This window comes from Lepisosteus oculatus, chromosome 21 (assembly GCF_040954835.1).
Source record: "Lepisosteus oculatus isolate fLepOcu1 chromosome 21, fLepOcu1.hap2, whole genome shotgun sequence".
Lineage (NCBI taxonomy): Eukaryota > Metazoa > Chordata > Actinopteri > Semionotiformes > Lepisosteidae > Lepisosteus > Lepisosteus oculatus.
The window spans coordinates 16,014,885-16,031,035 of record NC_090716.1 but is presented as its reverse complement, the minus strand read 5'-3'; the positions used below and the strand labels follow the sequence as shown (position 1 = coordinate 16,031,035).

Genomic DNA, 16,151 nt, shown 5'->3' with positions numbered 1-16,151 from the left:
GAAAAGTCTTACAATAGCATTAAATAGAAAGTCGCCTACAATTCATATAGCGATTTGTTACTTCTAAAAATGTCTGGTTTTTAGCAGATGTAGACCTGGAAGTCACTAGCAATGAGTTTTAAGGAAGATTGACTTGGTCTGTTCACTGAAAGTATTGTTCATGTTTCGGTTTCAAGCCATTGTGGAAAAAGACTTGGAGGAAGCATGAATTCAGCAGTTTGTATTCTCACACAGTAATATTTTATTCTTTAAGCATGCAGAATAAATGACATAGAAACAGAATAGAGAATGAAGAACACTAATGAGAATGTTCATCTTGTAAAGTAGATGTCTTTTTTTTCCCACCCTGTTACCACTGTCCCGTAATGCACATTCTTAGAGCTTGTTCATTGTTTTGAAAATCCTCACATTACATAAGACAGGGTTACCTATTCTAATCAAAACAGAATTCTGTTAAACATTGGTACATAAGCATAGAAACAACTTGCTTTGGGGAAAGGACTGAAGCACCTGATTGTAGCTAAGCAACCTCCCTTTGCGAACTCTTGTATCAGCAACTATAAGAGGGTGTGTAATGTCATGGGACAGTAAGACAATACACATCATCTAGAATAGTTTGATCACAGTTTGAGCTTCTTCACAAGCAGTCTGAATTAACTTGAACAAATTACCTGTTGTATAAAACTTGAGGGAGTTGTGGTTGTACATCAACTGGTAATGTTGACTGCTATGCTTCCGCCCCCTCACCTTCTTTCTTGAAAAAAGCTCTTACACTTTTTCAAAGTCTTAATCTTGATCGTTGGTAATCAAAGGAGATCCTTAAAATATCCATAGTATGGTCCTCGATGACCAGAAATGTAGCCTTGTGCTGGAGTAGTTTCCATTCTCCTTAAGGACACACTGTACATTGCAGCCTGACTGCTGTGGTTCCTCCTAAGGCAAATGCAGACCAAAGCCCAACCATACGTGTCTCGGAAGCAGCCTGAGGAATTGCCCTGTTCTTCTGTAATGCATGTCGGGGAGTGGAGAACGGTCCTGCCACACAGCTGTCCTTTTCCCCTTTCCCTCAGCTGTGCAAGAGAGGTTTACCAGGTTTCTCGCAGGCTAAGCAGAGCTGGTGCTGGGAGACCTCCGTGAACAAGCAGCCTGTAAGCGGCGCTTTTGCTTGTGTCCCGAGTATCCAAACCAGCTCCACAGGCCGGTAACGGGACAAACTGCAGTGCTGAGTAGGATATACTGTAGGAGGTGCCATCTTCAGGATAACTCTCTACCTGGCTCTTGCCGTAGCTCCATGTAAGAGTGGGAGTAACAGTCCTGGTGTCCTGACTACATTTCACCTCGGGCTAGTTTAGCCTCAAGTCTGTGAGAGCACGTTTATTCGTCGCAATAAACCAACGACTGAGCCACTCACATTGTGCTAACTGGTAAACGGTGATTTTTTTATATTGTAAAAATTGAACTAAAATGACTCGAACAATATCAGGAAAGTATTATCAGTATCATGTGAGACCATTTCGAAAAGTCTATATTACTGCTATTGTGTATACATGAGTATTTACACGAACATGTAATAATTAGGCGGAATATATATTTATAGCTAGGAACCTTTGATTTGTGGGACTCGTTTTCCCTCCCGTATTGTTTCTTGCAACACCTCAATAACACGGCAATGTGATATTCCAGGTTTGAATACAAATCTTTGCTTTTTAGAAAAACATATTTATAATATCATTAGCGATGTTATCAAATGTATCATTTGAAATTTTATTTTCCGCACGTACCGCTTGTCGCGTCGTCATTATTTAAATTGCGCAATAAAATACTCCAAATTAGCATATCAAACTTTAAAATAATTGGATACATATTTGTGGTGGGTATTTGTAGTGCTGTGATTGTTTAACACTGAAATAGACTCGGACTCTGCTGTTAGAAGCAGTTTTGCTTTCAGGTTCGTGTTCTTATCAGCTATGGGAATGAGTGATTTCTATAATTGTAATGATTTCTTGATCGCTGATTATCTTGCCTTTGCCTTGCGCCTTGCTGTAGTTTCTGCGGAGTGCACCCGAAGACTTTAAATCATTTCAGAACCAAGAAAATTTAAAACGAAGTGCGTCTGCTTCGGTACCTTATCTGTAGGTGTCAGTAAAAGGCTGTTACTGAACGACAGGCGTTGAAGCAGCTCTTTCGGTCTGAGATCCTGACTAGCGGCCAAGATGTATTGGTGTGACTTGTGCACTAATGAGGATCCTCAAGGTGTTTTCACAGACTACCTGCCTGAATGATGCTCGAATTGCCAGTAATTACTTTTAACCACCTTCTCTCGCACCGCCCAAACCTGTAATCACTTGTCTTTCTCAATCACTTTGCTGTGTGTCCATAAAAAAAATCCCTCAGGGGACAATAAAATCTTTAATCAGGGTAACTTTACCACAACGACCATTTCTTGGGGGGTGGAATACCAGATCCATTTTTTTGTACTCCACTGGTAGCAATAATCAGCCAAAAGATGGGAGACAAGAGACAGCGAGCAAGAGTCCAAGGAGCCTGGGCCAGAGCTCTGCCAAAGGCCCCTAACCCCAGAGGTATGTGAAATTATCCAGTTACCTGTTTGTTTGTTTTTCTGTTATCACTAAAATACATATCATCAGAAACCCTTGATCACTTCTAAATGTAAGGTGTTATTATAATAAATCAGAATATACTGTACGAACAGCCAGTAACTCAGAATGACTCACAACAGTAGGTGACCAAACCTACCACAGCACTAAAAGGCTAATTAAATGCATCTGTGGAACAAAGGATTTCTTTTTTGTTTCAGAGGGTTATCTTGTTAACCCCTTTGTTTTGTTTATTTAACATGTTGGGTGCTGTTTCAGAAACCCCAGGTGTAATAAGCTCGCCTTCTACAGCCCCAAATTGCTGGGGTCCGGAAGAGGTGAAATTTGAGTTCCAACAGCCAACACAGGTGAGAGCTGAGGAATGAATGTATCAGCAGGATAGTTCTTCGTGGGGATTTTTTGAGCACATCCCAAAAATGAAAACCCTTAATATCTAAAAACTGTCAATGAAAAAACAATTGCAAGAAATATGTATGATGCACACAGGCTATTTGGCTCATTGGTCTCTTACACATTAAGTAATTCTGTTATTAATAATAAGGGTCATTGTGCACCATTTAATCTTCTCTTCAAAATGTTTTGAGACCCTTAAATTCTGGGGTGTAACTGTAACTTGCTCTTCTCAGAACTGATCTAACACTTTAATCCACAGTTTGTTCCTGAGGCTAAAGTTATCTGATTTATGCCACAAGAGACTGTAGAGCAGGGTTTGCTGGAGCAGTCTGAGTAAGGGTCTTTAAAAGCACAGCAGTAGTGTCCCCACCTGGGATTGAATCCACAAGCAGGATTCCAGAGCCCCAGAGCCCCAGAGCCTTAACCACTATGCCACACTGGTGCCATTGCAGGGTCTGCTGTAGTTTTGAATGATCCCACAGTCAAAACCTTCATTGTGTAGCCTAGTGTATCTTCCAGTCATTATGTTTTCTGTCATATGTGTGAAATTGATTGTAAATTTGTTTAGTCTGTGTACCACAACTTATTGGTCAGATGACTGCACTGTCCAGCAACAAAGCACAAGTTCTGCCTGGTGTGAATCAGACAGCAGGTGGTGCCAGATCACACATTAGAGCTGCTGGCCAGAGAACCTGAGATGACTTGTTGGGAACTGTAATAATCATCATCATCACTTTCAATACCTGCTTATCCAATTCAGGGTCACAGTGGACCAGAGCCTATCCTGGGAAGAGCTGGGCACAAGGGGAGATACATCCCGGACAGGATGCCTATCTGTTGCTCAACACACATGGACATAGATACAGACACACACACTCCACTCCAGTTATAGAGCAGCCAATTAACCTACCATATATTGTGGAAGGAAACCCCCATAAAAGGAACTGCAGTCTAAATCCTGCAGAAAGAATTGAGTTAAAGTGGTACAGATATCTTAATCTTCATCTTTATTTGGACATTCATTTAAAAAATAGGACACACTAGATTTTACTAAGTAACTTTTGTGACATCAGATATATGAAAGTAACCCAACACCTAGTCCTCTGCAGGGTTGCTTTACAGTTAAAACGGGGCTTGTAACTGCATCGTAACCCTGAGAATTACAACAAAAACGAATGATTGTGTGGCAAATCATTATGCACTGTTTTATCCTCTCTCTAAAACTAAAATGTTAGCACAGTTTTCTGACTGCTCAGTGAGGGGTCTATGGCAAGGCATTGACTGATACAGACTTGGACTAGGGATAAAGACAGTGACAGTGGTTTACCACTTCTTTCTGAAAGGGATCAATTTGTGTCAAATTCTAAGTTCTGGAGTGTGACTTTATTGTGCTATTCTAAGGATCTAGGCCTGATCTAGTCTTTCTTCTCTCTGTCAACAGCTCAGGAGGGAAATCCCAGCAGAGAAAGTCATTGAGTGAGTATGCTTGGCTCATTTTTCCCTTTTTACATGTAAATCTTTTTACTTTTTGCTGCTGAGTAGTTAACAAAAAGACTGTAGTTATAGCAAACTTAGGGACACTAAGGAGCATTCCAGTGATGAACACCCTAGCAATAATTTTCAATACTTTATATATTTAAGGGTAAAAAAGTCTGTTTAGAGATGATGGTCCATTTTACAGTATCGAGTTTTGGAGTAACTTTTTTAAAGAATGTTTTAAATATGTTCAAAATGTTGTGCTCTTGTCTAAAAGGGTCACACTCTTTTAGACTGTTAAGCAGTCAATCACATTGGTTAATAGTCAAAATTTATTTTTCTTTACTTCCTTTAACAGAGAGAAAAGATTGAATATACATGTAGTTGCTAGATAGACGTAGTACCAGGATCAGACTGCCTGCATCTGTTTTATACATTCAGCATCTTCCGCAGTCATCAGAGATGTCAGCCTCTCCTGACCTAGCTAGGTTGGAATGGGTTTGATTCCCAAGATCGTTTTCAGCACTATAAAAAAAATCTCAGTAAACTCAAAACTCACATGATCTGCTGCTGTGAGCCAAAAGGCCCAAGTCTACTACACAAACCCTACATTGACAGAACCATGTTGAAAGAGGTGGATTAAAACCAACAGAATACTCTCTTCATAAGGAATGTAGTTAAGTGGGGTCAAAATCCATCATGATTTATGATTGTGTAATTGCCTTTACTGCAACATAAAGTATTTTTTTCTTACTTGTATCACACCGTCTGCAAGTACTTTCAGATGCGACACTGGCAATAAAAGTAATTTACACATGTGTTCCTGCTTTTAATGCTTAAATTAAGTTAAGTATTATTTAATGTAACTTCTTTATTGCAGGCTAAATATAATTTAGAAAATGTTTTCATCTAATTTTCTGCGGGTGCTTTATTCATTCTATCCTAATTCTGTATTAGCATTGTTTTTGTAAAACAATTTTTTTATTGCTGGGGGTCTTCGAACTTTGTTCAAGATTACATTTAATGGATTTTTTTGGGGGGGATAAGAAGACATGTCTGCACAACACACATTGGTGTCAGAGTTTTTCACACATGTGAGGCTGTGTTGGCAATGTCTTTTAGCTTAATCTTAACCTTAAGAGCTCTCCAATCCTTTAAAACAGAAAGTTCAGGCATAAGCTAAGGCTGTTTATGTAATAGAGAGCCTATGTTTATGTCATGAGAGAAGCACAGCCTGCTTGGCACAGTTCTCTGACTCTGCACAGTGAGGGTCTGTGGCAAGGAACTGGCTGATGCACACCTGGACTAGGGATGTAGAGAGTGACAGTGGCTTTCAAGAGCTTATGGAGAAGAGGACTGGTGTGCCACTTCTTCCTGGAAAGGATCGATTTTTGTCAGTTCCTCGCTGCATGTGAAGCTTGAATCCTAGAGATAAAATCTGAGTGTTCTAAATTCCTCAGATAACCACTGAGGCAAACACAGACGTACTGTATTTGGCATTCTTACTATAAGTGGAATGAGAAGAAGACATTGTGAGTTTGGTTATATTCACATCTTCTTACAGTAGAAGTGTGAATAAAATTAAACTGAGAACAGTGTGTTGTAGTTAGTAAAGCAGTTCCTGGCATTTCTAAATCCATGCCACATTTGTCTGAACTGCGTTACATTGATTTAACTGTTTTATGCACCCGAAAATACAGCGCCTTGCAAAAGTACTCAGACCATAGTCAGAGCCTTGCTGTAATGTTTGTTTTCATGACTTCTAAAGCTAAGATAGGTTACAGTAGGTGTCAGCCAAAACTAAAGAGAATGGAAATATGTGGTTTGCATCAGTATTCAGACACATGAACTGGAACTGGATATTCAGTGGCAACATCTTTAGAAGCAAGTGCAGCTGCAAGCCTGGAAAATCTAAGATAGAGGAGATTTTATTCTGCGATCATATGGATCACTGTTATTGCACACAAAGGCAACTTGGCTATCTGTGAAGCTTGTTGAGGTTATTTTGTGCACCTACATTATTTAGGTTTGCCACAGAAAAGGGTTTGAATACTTATGCAGTAATGCTTTTCAATTTTGCCTTTATTGTATCATTTCTGTTATTTCATTGTTTTTTTTTGCTGTGGGTGTGCAGCACCGTGTTTCAATCAAAGGAGCAATTTGCTATTTCCATTCACCATTTTCTGATTGCTTCATCTAACATAGACACACAGACACAAACACACTCGTACTGACACCAGAGCCAGTTATCCCAGAAGCCCCCAGTGAACATACCAGTCTGTCTTTGGTCTCTGGGAGGAAACTGGAACACCAGGAGGACACCCACACAAACACGGGGAGCACAAACTAACTCCATGCAGACAGCACCCCAGGTCCAGAGCTGTAAGGCTGCGAGGCAGCAGTGCTGAGGACTATGCCACCAGGCCCGTAACGCCCTGGCATCTGGTGAAGGTTACAGCCCCATCAGGAGCAGGAGCTCAAGGGCCTGGGACTGCAGTGTCAGACGCCTGTCCCACATGAGCCACAGAGGGAGGAAGGTCTTCGCCTCTCTGGACTACTGGTTGAAAGGAAAGGAGGCCTCAGTTGATGCCCACAGTACGGTTTCATCCAGATAGTTTGCAGCAGGAGAGTGGGCCCGGTTTTGAGATATTTCTCTTTTTTCTGCCCATGCCCAGGAAAGAGGGAGAGTTTGTGATCAGCCAAGGCCCCACAGGCATTTCCAGGTGAGGACGAGGGCTGTGTGAAGCTTCGCAGCCCAGTTTCTTGCTCTTGCTCACCACAGTGAGAACTGATGGTAAAGCTGGTAAAATGGATGGATGGAAGTTTTGGGGTCTTTATACTTTCCAGAGACAGGAAAAATGCATAAAAACTATTCTTGGGTTATGTAACTGGTAAAAAGTAAGGAACCTTTAGTATTTTAATTGGTCTGTTTCTTTAATGGGAGAAGACTTATGGAGCATCAGGCTTGCTTGGGGAGTTACTCATTCATGTGGTTTGTGCCCACAGGCTGCGCCTGTTTCCCTCTTTCCTCTCTGTTGGTGAGGCTGACTGGATGTTCGCAAGACTCCTGGAGGAGCTTCCCTGGCAGCAGAAGTCCAACATGCATCAGGGTACGAAGTCTTCTCTTCCTGCACCTCGCTCTCCTGCCCTTGCAGGGAAACTGACGTGCAGTAACTCCCGTTCTGTGGCAGGATGTTCCATTTCGGGATTTGCCAGCTGCAGCTTTTAAATGCTGGACCTTTCAAGTGTAATACCTTCAATTGGTTCCATTTGCACAGAGCAAGCAAATGAAAGAGGAACATAGCTCAGCAGATCTCTGACCAACCCTGATAGGCAGATGTTGATGTGCTTTAATATTTTTTTTCTTTTAGAGTGTCGTACTAGTTTTTGTTTTTTAAAATTGCCTTGGCAGATGAAAGCTCAAAATAATTTTGAAGTTCACTGCTGCCCTGCTTCATCATGCTGGAAAAAAAAAAAAAAACAATTCATAGGCTGTGGATACTGGGTTTAAAATCCGGGGCATATATTTTAGCTTTTCATCTTGTATCGAAAGAAAATTCGGTGACTTTAGTTGGATCACGTTACTCTGCGAGATGTCTGCTAGTATCCCAGCTTTCCTGTAGGCGCCGGCCTGTTCTTGCAGTTGTCCGTAATTGCTTTCCTGAATATACAATAAATCCAGCTGTAATGTGTACTTTGGAACCTTTGCCAGTCTGATGGGAGCTGTGGCTTTTTCCGTGATGCTGTGTTTATAGACTTGCGAATGTTTCGTTCCATAAAGTCTGTGCACTTCTAAATTTAAGAAGAGTACTTTGTGGCCGTTTTGGTCCATTTCATTTCAGCCTGTCAGGCTCTGATGCAGATGCCAACATGAGTGGGCAGCACTTTTTAGCAAACAGCTATGTTAAATGGCAGAAATGTATCCAAAATGTAAAAAGGGGAACTGTGTATATTCTTCTTGCTTACATTCTGTATTTATATATTTGGTGTCCACCAGATACCATGATATAATGATCACATTTAAATCACAAGGGTTCATGTTAAAAAAAAAAAATATTTTGTCAAAACAACTGAGTTTCACTAATCTGTGCTTATCAAAAACATGCATGCTTAGCAATTCACAGTACTTGGCACCTTTTTAAAACTTGAAACACTGCCATAATGCATGAAGATTTGCAAATTAAGCATTTCCAGAAAATGTGAGAATTTGATGACTGACCCAGCTACAACCACTACAATAATTCTTTCACAGGCTAGTAAAACATCTCTCTCTACTACTAAAATAAACGATTTGTAGCAATTTTAGCATTTATTTGGGAAAATTAGCAGCTAAATCAGCTTAAACAGTGACAGAAACAAATGGTAAATGTAAAACAAAAAAATGAAAAAAAATATTTTCTAGACTCAAAAACTTCTATGAAATACTGCCTTCCACTTTGGTCAGTGGCTGATCGTTGTGCCTGAGTGTTTTCTGGTACTCTGCTTTAGCACACGTGAGAAACTGTTCATCTTATTTGTTTTATCTTCCCTATTTTTTACATTGAATTTGGAGAAGCTATTTATTATTCTCAGTATTTTTAGAGAGCTAGAATTTCACCTGTTCTTATGACATCTGTCGGATGGCTTCTTTGACCATGCTGTGTAAGATCACCTTTGACCCAGTAATTGATCTCATCCTGCCTTAGATAATTGAATGGAAAGTGTTGTTTTCCTGCGATTCAATTGACATGTTAGACAGTGCCAGTTTGGATTGTTTTGGTCACATGCGGAGGGGCTGTCGGTGAACTGCGGCCTGAGTTTGTGCTCTGTGTGGTTTCAGGGGTTTTATATGACGAGCCCAGGCTGACGTGCTGGTTCGGAGAGCTGCCCTACACCTATTCAAATTCCACCCTGCAGGCAAACCCGGAGGTATAGTAGACTTCTGATCTGGGAACGTGGTGAGAGACCACTTTGGCTAACAAAACACTTTTTCAGTGCAACACAATTTCTCAGTGCAAGAGCTCTGCCTCGCAGAACAAGAACCTCATAAGCTCAGAGAATATCTGTTTCTCAATGCCAATCTTGGCCCAAAATGACATTGATTTGTAATTTGATACTATGACTCTATGACTGCTGCCAGCACCCAGGTTCTTAGGGCTGTGAGTGCTGGAGTGTTGCAGAACCTGGTGGTTCTGTTTCAGTGTCCAACTATTAAGACTCTATCACACTTGTCTCTTAGTCTGTGGTAGGAGGGCTGGTAATGTTACTGATGTTTGTTGTCTTGGTGATTCCTCAATAGCTGTCACAACAAGAAGGGACTAGAGCATTCATCTTAAACACCCATGTGACTAAAGCTTCAGCTTGAAAAGGGCCAGTTGGTGATGGAATAGTCAGATGAATACTAGGGAGACTATGGGTTGTGATACTGAAGGCATTGTCATGGTCAAAGGCTTTCTCATTAACATTGACTTGCTCAGCAGAATACGGAGGTAGTCTTGGTTACAAAAGATATGACTTGAGTTTTTGAGGTTTGCTGCTGGCAGACTCCATGCCTTTTAACACCAGGGGAAGATATTTGCAGGGAGCTGTGTGGAATGTGATGTGTTTAGTGGTGAAACAGCAATGGTTTGGGGTACAATTAATACCCTGTTTCAACTTGAACTCATTTTTGTGCTTGGAAGTTTCAACATAGATGATTTATTGTGGCCAGGGCTCCTTTAATTAATTCCTGTAACTCTCCTAGGAGCCTGAGATTTTTTTCAGTTTTCAATATCTTAACTTATCATCACTACAGCAGAAACATTATCCAGCACTCTTGAACACTGGTTATGAAAAAAGGGATTTTGGTAAAGAACTTGGCTTCTGAATTGTTTTTCTTTTTAATCTACTGTTTGTTTCATTTATTATTCTTGCAAAATAATGAGCTCTAGATATTTATATTCTTCATGTTATGTGTAGAAATCTGTTCTGAGCCAAGTGCATCGCCTGCCTCTCGCGGGTTTGCTCTCAGATGTGAAGCACTCTGCCTGGTGTTTCCCCCCGTTTCTGTATCAGCGTAAGGAAAAAAGGCCTCCACTGCAGAACGGTTTCCTCCGTTCTGGATTATGGGCAGAATGTATGAAGTGATGGGTATATGCATGTTTAATATTATTTTTAACTTCACATTTATGAGAGATGAAATGAGCCCAATGTAGCTGCAGATCGCTTTGCCTCACAATGGGAGACTTAGCTCGGAAACGGATGAATCAGGAAATCAAAGTCAGGGGCCGCCCCCATTTTCAGAGTTATCCCCTTAAAAACACAAAGAGGGTGATTTTCTGTGGTGTGACCTGCAGGTGTCGCTCTTGCCGTCCCACTTTACTGCAGAGTAATGAACCTTTTGATAGGCGGCAGAGCTCATCGCGTGCCTGAATCCTGCTGTCGGTGTGGTTCTGGAGAGCAGGAGGAAGTCAGCGGAGACAACGGTGACGACTCTTTTGTTTGTGTGCTCACGGCAGTGGCACCCCGTCCTGCTGGAGCTGAAAGGGCAGGTGGAGCTGGCATCCGGTCACTCCTTCAACTCCCTGCTGTGCAATCTGTACCGGGACGGCAAGGACAGCATCGCCTGGCACAGCGACTCGGAGCCCTCCCTGGGGGCGCGGCCCACCATCGCCTCGCTCAGCCTCGGGGACACGCGCACCTTCCAGATGCGCAAGCAGCCCGCCGCGGTGAGAGAGAGCGCCTCCGCTGGGGCGTTTGACACCACAGAGTGGGTTCCTTGGCATTACAGTGGGGGGGCTCATCCTGCTGTCTCGCCCTGCAGAGCCGGCTGTGTCTGAGCCGGGCTGAACTGTGCTCAAACCAGAGAGGAAATCTTTCACTTCTGCTGTGCAGACTCACTGTGGGCGAAGACAGCACCAGATCTCCTAAGATCTGCTCTAATCAGAAACCTCCTCCTCATGAGCTTTCTGATCTAACAAAACCAGAAAACTGCTTATTTCTGGCTATTCCTTTTTTGCATAAATTTGCATTTACAGCGTAGAAGTGCTTCTTAAAAACATTGGATTGGACAAGCGGAAATGGTTCAGACAGATGCGGAATCGTTTCTTCTGTCTGCTCCCTGCACCGAGCAGCCAGAGGAGCTAATGGGCCGTGGGACTAACCTGTCTTCCCCTGTGCTGTGTGGCAGGAGGATCGCGGTGACCACACGTATGTGGAGCGGCTCCGGGTTCCGCTGGCTCATGGGACGCTCCTGCTGATGGAGGGGGCGGTGCAGGAGGACTGGCAGGTAAATGCAGGCTCTTGCCTCTCCAGCCCGCGTCACGTAGGCTGGCTCATGTGTTTTTACTCCCCCCCCCGACTCCTGCGGTGTGCTCTCCCGTTCGTCCGCATACCTGGCTGGCAGAGAAGAGGTCCCACAAACAAGGGATCTACAAGAGCGCGAATGGGTTTCCCTTGTTCTTTCAACTCTAGATTTGCTTTTAAAAATCATCAGGTCTTTGGAAGGTGATTCCAGTGCCCTGGTCAACTCATTCCTCTTGTTTTTTACCCCAATTAGTTGACTTTAAAAAAATGTAGTGTGTTGCTGTATTCTTAGCTAATATCCTGTTCATTTTTCCTTCTACGCAAACAGCATAAGCCAGTATTTTAAAAGAACCAGGATTTGAATGAGGCTCTGCTCTGTTTAACTGGTTTTGACTGCACTGAGCTGGTAGATCCAGTAAACAACTTTAGTTATTCTGTCCTTTTCTACTGCTATTCTGAGAAACAAAGGGCAGTAGGGGAATGGCAGACCTATTTTTAGGAACATTTTTTCCACATGATCTATTAAAGGAGATTGGGCCTTTCAGCCCCAAAATACACTGATTTGCTAAGGAGGAACAATGAGCAGCCTCTGTGAGGAATATCAAAATGAAGGAAATGACGCGTTTTTTAGGTCATCAAACTGTCGTATTCATGTCAAAACCCTCTCCAGTAAACAAGTTTTGCCAAAGGCATAGAGAATGGAGGATTCTGAATCCCTAATATTCTAGTCTTTCACGATCAGAAATGGCCATCAGGTAGAGCTCTTTTCCTTAGTTTAGAGGATTAAGTCTAAGCGAAGGATCCTTTGCAAAGATGCCAAGTGACAGGCATCTGACTATAGAAGTTGACAAGTGCGTCTTTGAAGATGTTTGTGCAGTTTTGTCCTTCTCTAATGCTACATAAAGATGCCTTCAGTTTCCAGGTGATACCCACATAAGAACAAAAAACTGTAGCAGCAGCAAAGCAGACTTGATGTTTGCTGTGGGCAGTGGAAGAGCTTTATGTGCAGGGAGAGAAAACAAGTCTAGATCGAAAGTGGGAAAACTGAGCTTGAAGAAGCTGTAGAAGAGTCTTACTGTAGGTTTTTATGTTTGACTAATTTAGAAAAACAATGCTAGAACATAAAATGTCTATCAAAATTATTCATCCCCTTGGACTTTTTCCACATGTTATTGGTACCATACGGAATCATGGTATGTTTAAGATTTCTTGCCATTGGTTGACAAAATACCCTATAATGTCGAAGTGAAAATAACTAATTGCATAAGTGTTCATTCCCCTTGAGTTATTTTTTTCACATCTCTTTGATGATTTAAATGATTTAATGATCTTTGCTTTATTTACTCCTCCAGCAATTTTTCCTTTTCTCCAAACTGTCACATCCCTGCTCCAATACATAAACATTTCACTTTATATAACATAGGGTATTGATTTTAAATCCATGTAAGGTATGCTAAGGCTTTACAGCACACTAGTAGCACCTCATCTAGAATATATCTAATAGCTTTATAAGGCATGCAATGAAAAGCAATAAGAATGGTTTCTGGTCTCAGGGGGGAGCCATTTACAAACAGGTTAAGGGAGATAAATCTCTTCAGTCTAGAACAAAGCAGATGCAGAGGAAATTTTATTGAATATCTAAAATCTTATGGAAATGCATAAGACCTTCCCAGGAGACTTTTTCATACTCAGCAGTGAAATAAGTACTGGGGGGCAGCATGATTGGAAACTTATAAAAACGCCTTTAAGATGGAGAACGGGGGACAATTCCTTACGCTGAGGGGCGTCTGTAACAGGTTTCACCAACCTGAGGCCCAAACTGTTGGATTGTTTAATAAAGGACTAGTTAAAATTAAATTTCACTTATCTGCTAAACTGTCAGTCATGCCAGATAAGCTAATGGCCTTCTTTTTTTTATATCCTTTCCAAAAAGACAGTCAACTGTAATTGCTCATAAAGTGAAGTGAGTTCGAAGGTCACAGAAACACGCAGCTTTCTTCAACACCTCGCAGAACCTTCCTGGAATCATAACAAAGCCTCTCTGAGAGCTTTACAATTGCATCTGTCAGGTCTTGGTGCAAATTGTCAAGTTCAGACCACATAAAGGTTGGGTCCAGAGTGTATCAAACTTTTAATGGCTTGTAGCTCATAGAACAATGCCTGATAATTACATTGCAACCATTTTAACATGTTTGAAAAGTTGTCAACATTAAAGGTGATCAAGGATTTTGGCAAATTATTTCATACAACATGAGCACACAAAAGTCTATGTGTTGATTATTATGAAGTATTGATGTTGTACACAGTGGTAAAAGCAGCCATAAGTCACTGTGATCCAAAACATGTTCCTGCATTAACAGCCTTGTTGGGAAGTTTGATGACTGCATTTTTAGCCAAAACGTTTTTGGCTAAAAATGATAGTTATGATTAAACAAGCCCCCACCTCCCCCCATTCAGAGTCATATTTGGTTCATTTTGATAATGTTTGAAAACGTCTGTGAATTCCATTAGTTATTTTTAGTCAAACTTGTTTTCTTTGGCTCCAAAAATTTAACAAACGAATGTTCCCTTTTGTGCAACCAATGCCTAATAAGGAAGATAAGATGTAATAAGTGTCAAGGTCTTGTTTTCCTTAATTTTAAGAACAGACATTGTGCAAATATACACAACAGACAACAGTGCAAATATAGAAAAACTACGGTTTGTTGTAACTGTATTCTAAGCAAAGCTATATAGCTCCATCTTCTTTAAAAAAATATGTATTTTCTTTCGTTTTATAAACAACTTTCCATCCCTCAGGACCAGAGGCTTCTACATCTACACACAGATGGTTTTAAGAGGAATCGTTGCTTCTTATAAAGCCGGAGGTCCTCTCCCTGGGGCTCCCAGTCCTGGTCTCCTGTTTTTAATTGCAGCCGAGCTCTTAGACACACAGCTGTACCCTTAAATGATTAAGAGCATTAATAAGGATTTAATAACAAGACCAGTTTGAGCCGTTTGACTGTTTTCACCTCTTTAACATGTTGGAAGTTGCCTTTTAATTATTGCAAGTCAGAAGTAAAATAACATCCCAGATGTCTGAGAAGGAAGAAAAAACTTTCACATTTTCCAACCATGTGACTTGTTAGTTCACTCGTTAGGTTTCAGTAAGGTAACTGGGCCGGACTGGAGTGAAAAGCAGCAGGGGTTCGAGCCCCTGCCCTGTGCAACAGCAGCCTGGCTCCATGAGGAGGGGCTCTGGCCTGGCCTGTCACCAAGGGCTGGTTCAGCCGTCCAATCCAACGTATCCGTGCCTTATGCCCAAGGGCAGCACACCCAAAGAATTAACATTAGAACGGTTCAATAAAAATGAACCTTTTGAAAATAAATACAATAAACATTGACTTAAAGCTTTTTAAAATTTTTAATTTGTTTTTGGCTGATTGCCTATTTGTATTTTTATGCATCCACCGGATTTTGCAAGTTGACAAATTCCAGCGGCTCTATATTTCCAATCTTAGCTCTTTGAGACGCATAAGCAATTTTAACAGCAGTCAACCAATTCTGGTTTTACAGAAGCTCTTTAATTTGGAAACATGTCAAACAATCTACAGTCACATTCTAAATCTCATTTTATTTTTCGTGCTCTGAAATATTTTTTGTATACTCAATTTAACAAATACAAGCCTTAAAGGAACATGTGAGATGTACTGTAAACTTTAAGTCAAATGACTTTGTACTGCAAGCAAATAATGTTATGGTCTCTTACATGGAACATATTCAGGCAGATACTGCAAAATTCTTTCACTGATCTTCTGTACTGTTGATGCCCAACCTGGCAAGTACCCCTGGTCTGTGTTTCTTCTGCACTGGATCTTTGCTGAGCTAAGTACCCATTAATTACAGCAGAAAAACTGATTTTCTTAATTGCTTTGGCAGCACCGGGTTCCTAAAGAATACCACGACAGAGGTGCTCGAATCAATCTGACCTTCCGCACAGTCTACCCAGAGCCGGGCTTCGGCAGGCACAGATGGGCAGAGGGGAAGGCCCACAGAGCTTCTGTGCAGAAGAGGACCGGCTCTTCAAGATACAGTCTGCATTGAAACTGTCTGAACACACATGCACTGCAAAAAAAATATTTTTTAAAATTTATTTAGTGCAAATTTTTTTTCCTTTCTAATTGGGAGTCGTTGTTGGACGTCTTAGTTTAAATCAATGTATGATAAATGTAAATACTGGTTAATTGTCAAATAATTAAATCAGGAGGGTGGTTTACTAAACACACAATAAAATGTTAGATCACCTCTACAAAGTGTGTCTGCGGAGCTCTCTTCACCCTGTTTTTGAAGGTTTGGTATGTTTTTTGCTTTGTCTGTTTTTATGAGAACAAGAAACCAATTACAAAACTTCCCCATGGTAAT

At 41.2% G+C, this 16,151-nt stretch overlaps 1 protein-coding gene and 1 long non-coding RNA gene across 3 annotated transcripts in view; one reads left to right on the top strand and one right to left on the bottom strand.

The window, feature by feature from the left end:
- The window catches only part of LOC138224455 (uncharacterized), a 115,584-nt gene that overhangs the window by 83,715 nt on the left and 15,718 nt on the right, over nt 1-16,151 (bottom strand). The gene's annotated exons all lie outside the window — the stretch shown is intronic.
- Nucleotides 1,212-16,042, top strand: alkbh3 (alkB homolog 3, alpha-ketoglutarate dependent dioxygenase). 2 transcript variants are annotated; one of them, XM_015338506.2, is made up of 10 exons: nt 1,212-1,424; nt 2,490-2,582; nt 2,877-2,965; nt 4,453-4,487; nt 7,163-7,210; nt 7,494-7,597; nt 9,307-9,395; nt 10,964-11,173; nt 11,635-11,733; nt 15,669-16,042. In XM_015338506.2, exons 2-10 carry the CDS (start codon nt 2,507-2,509, stop codon nt 15,831-15,833), a joined length of 915 nt encoding a protein of 304 aa, XP_015193992.1. In that variant the 5' UTR covers nt 1,212-1,424; nt 2,490-2,506; the 3' UTR covers nt 15,834-16,042. The 2 variants fall into 2 exon arrangements, with proteins under 2 accessions (XP_015193992.1, XP_015193991.1); XM_015338505.2 differs by lacking the exon at nt 1,212-1,424 and adding an exon at nt 1,632-1,683.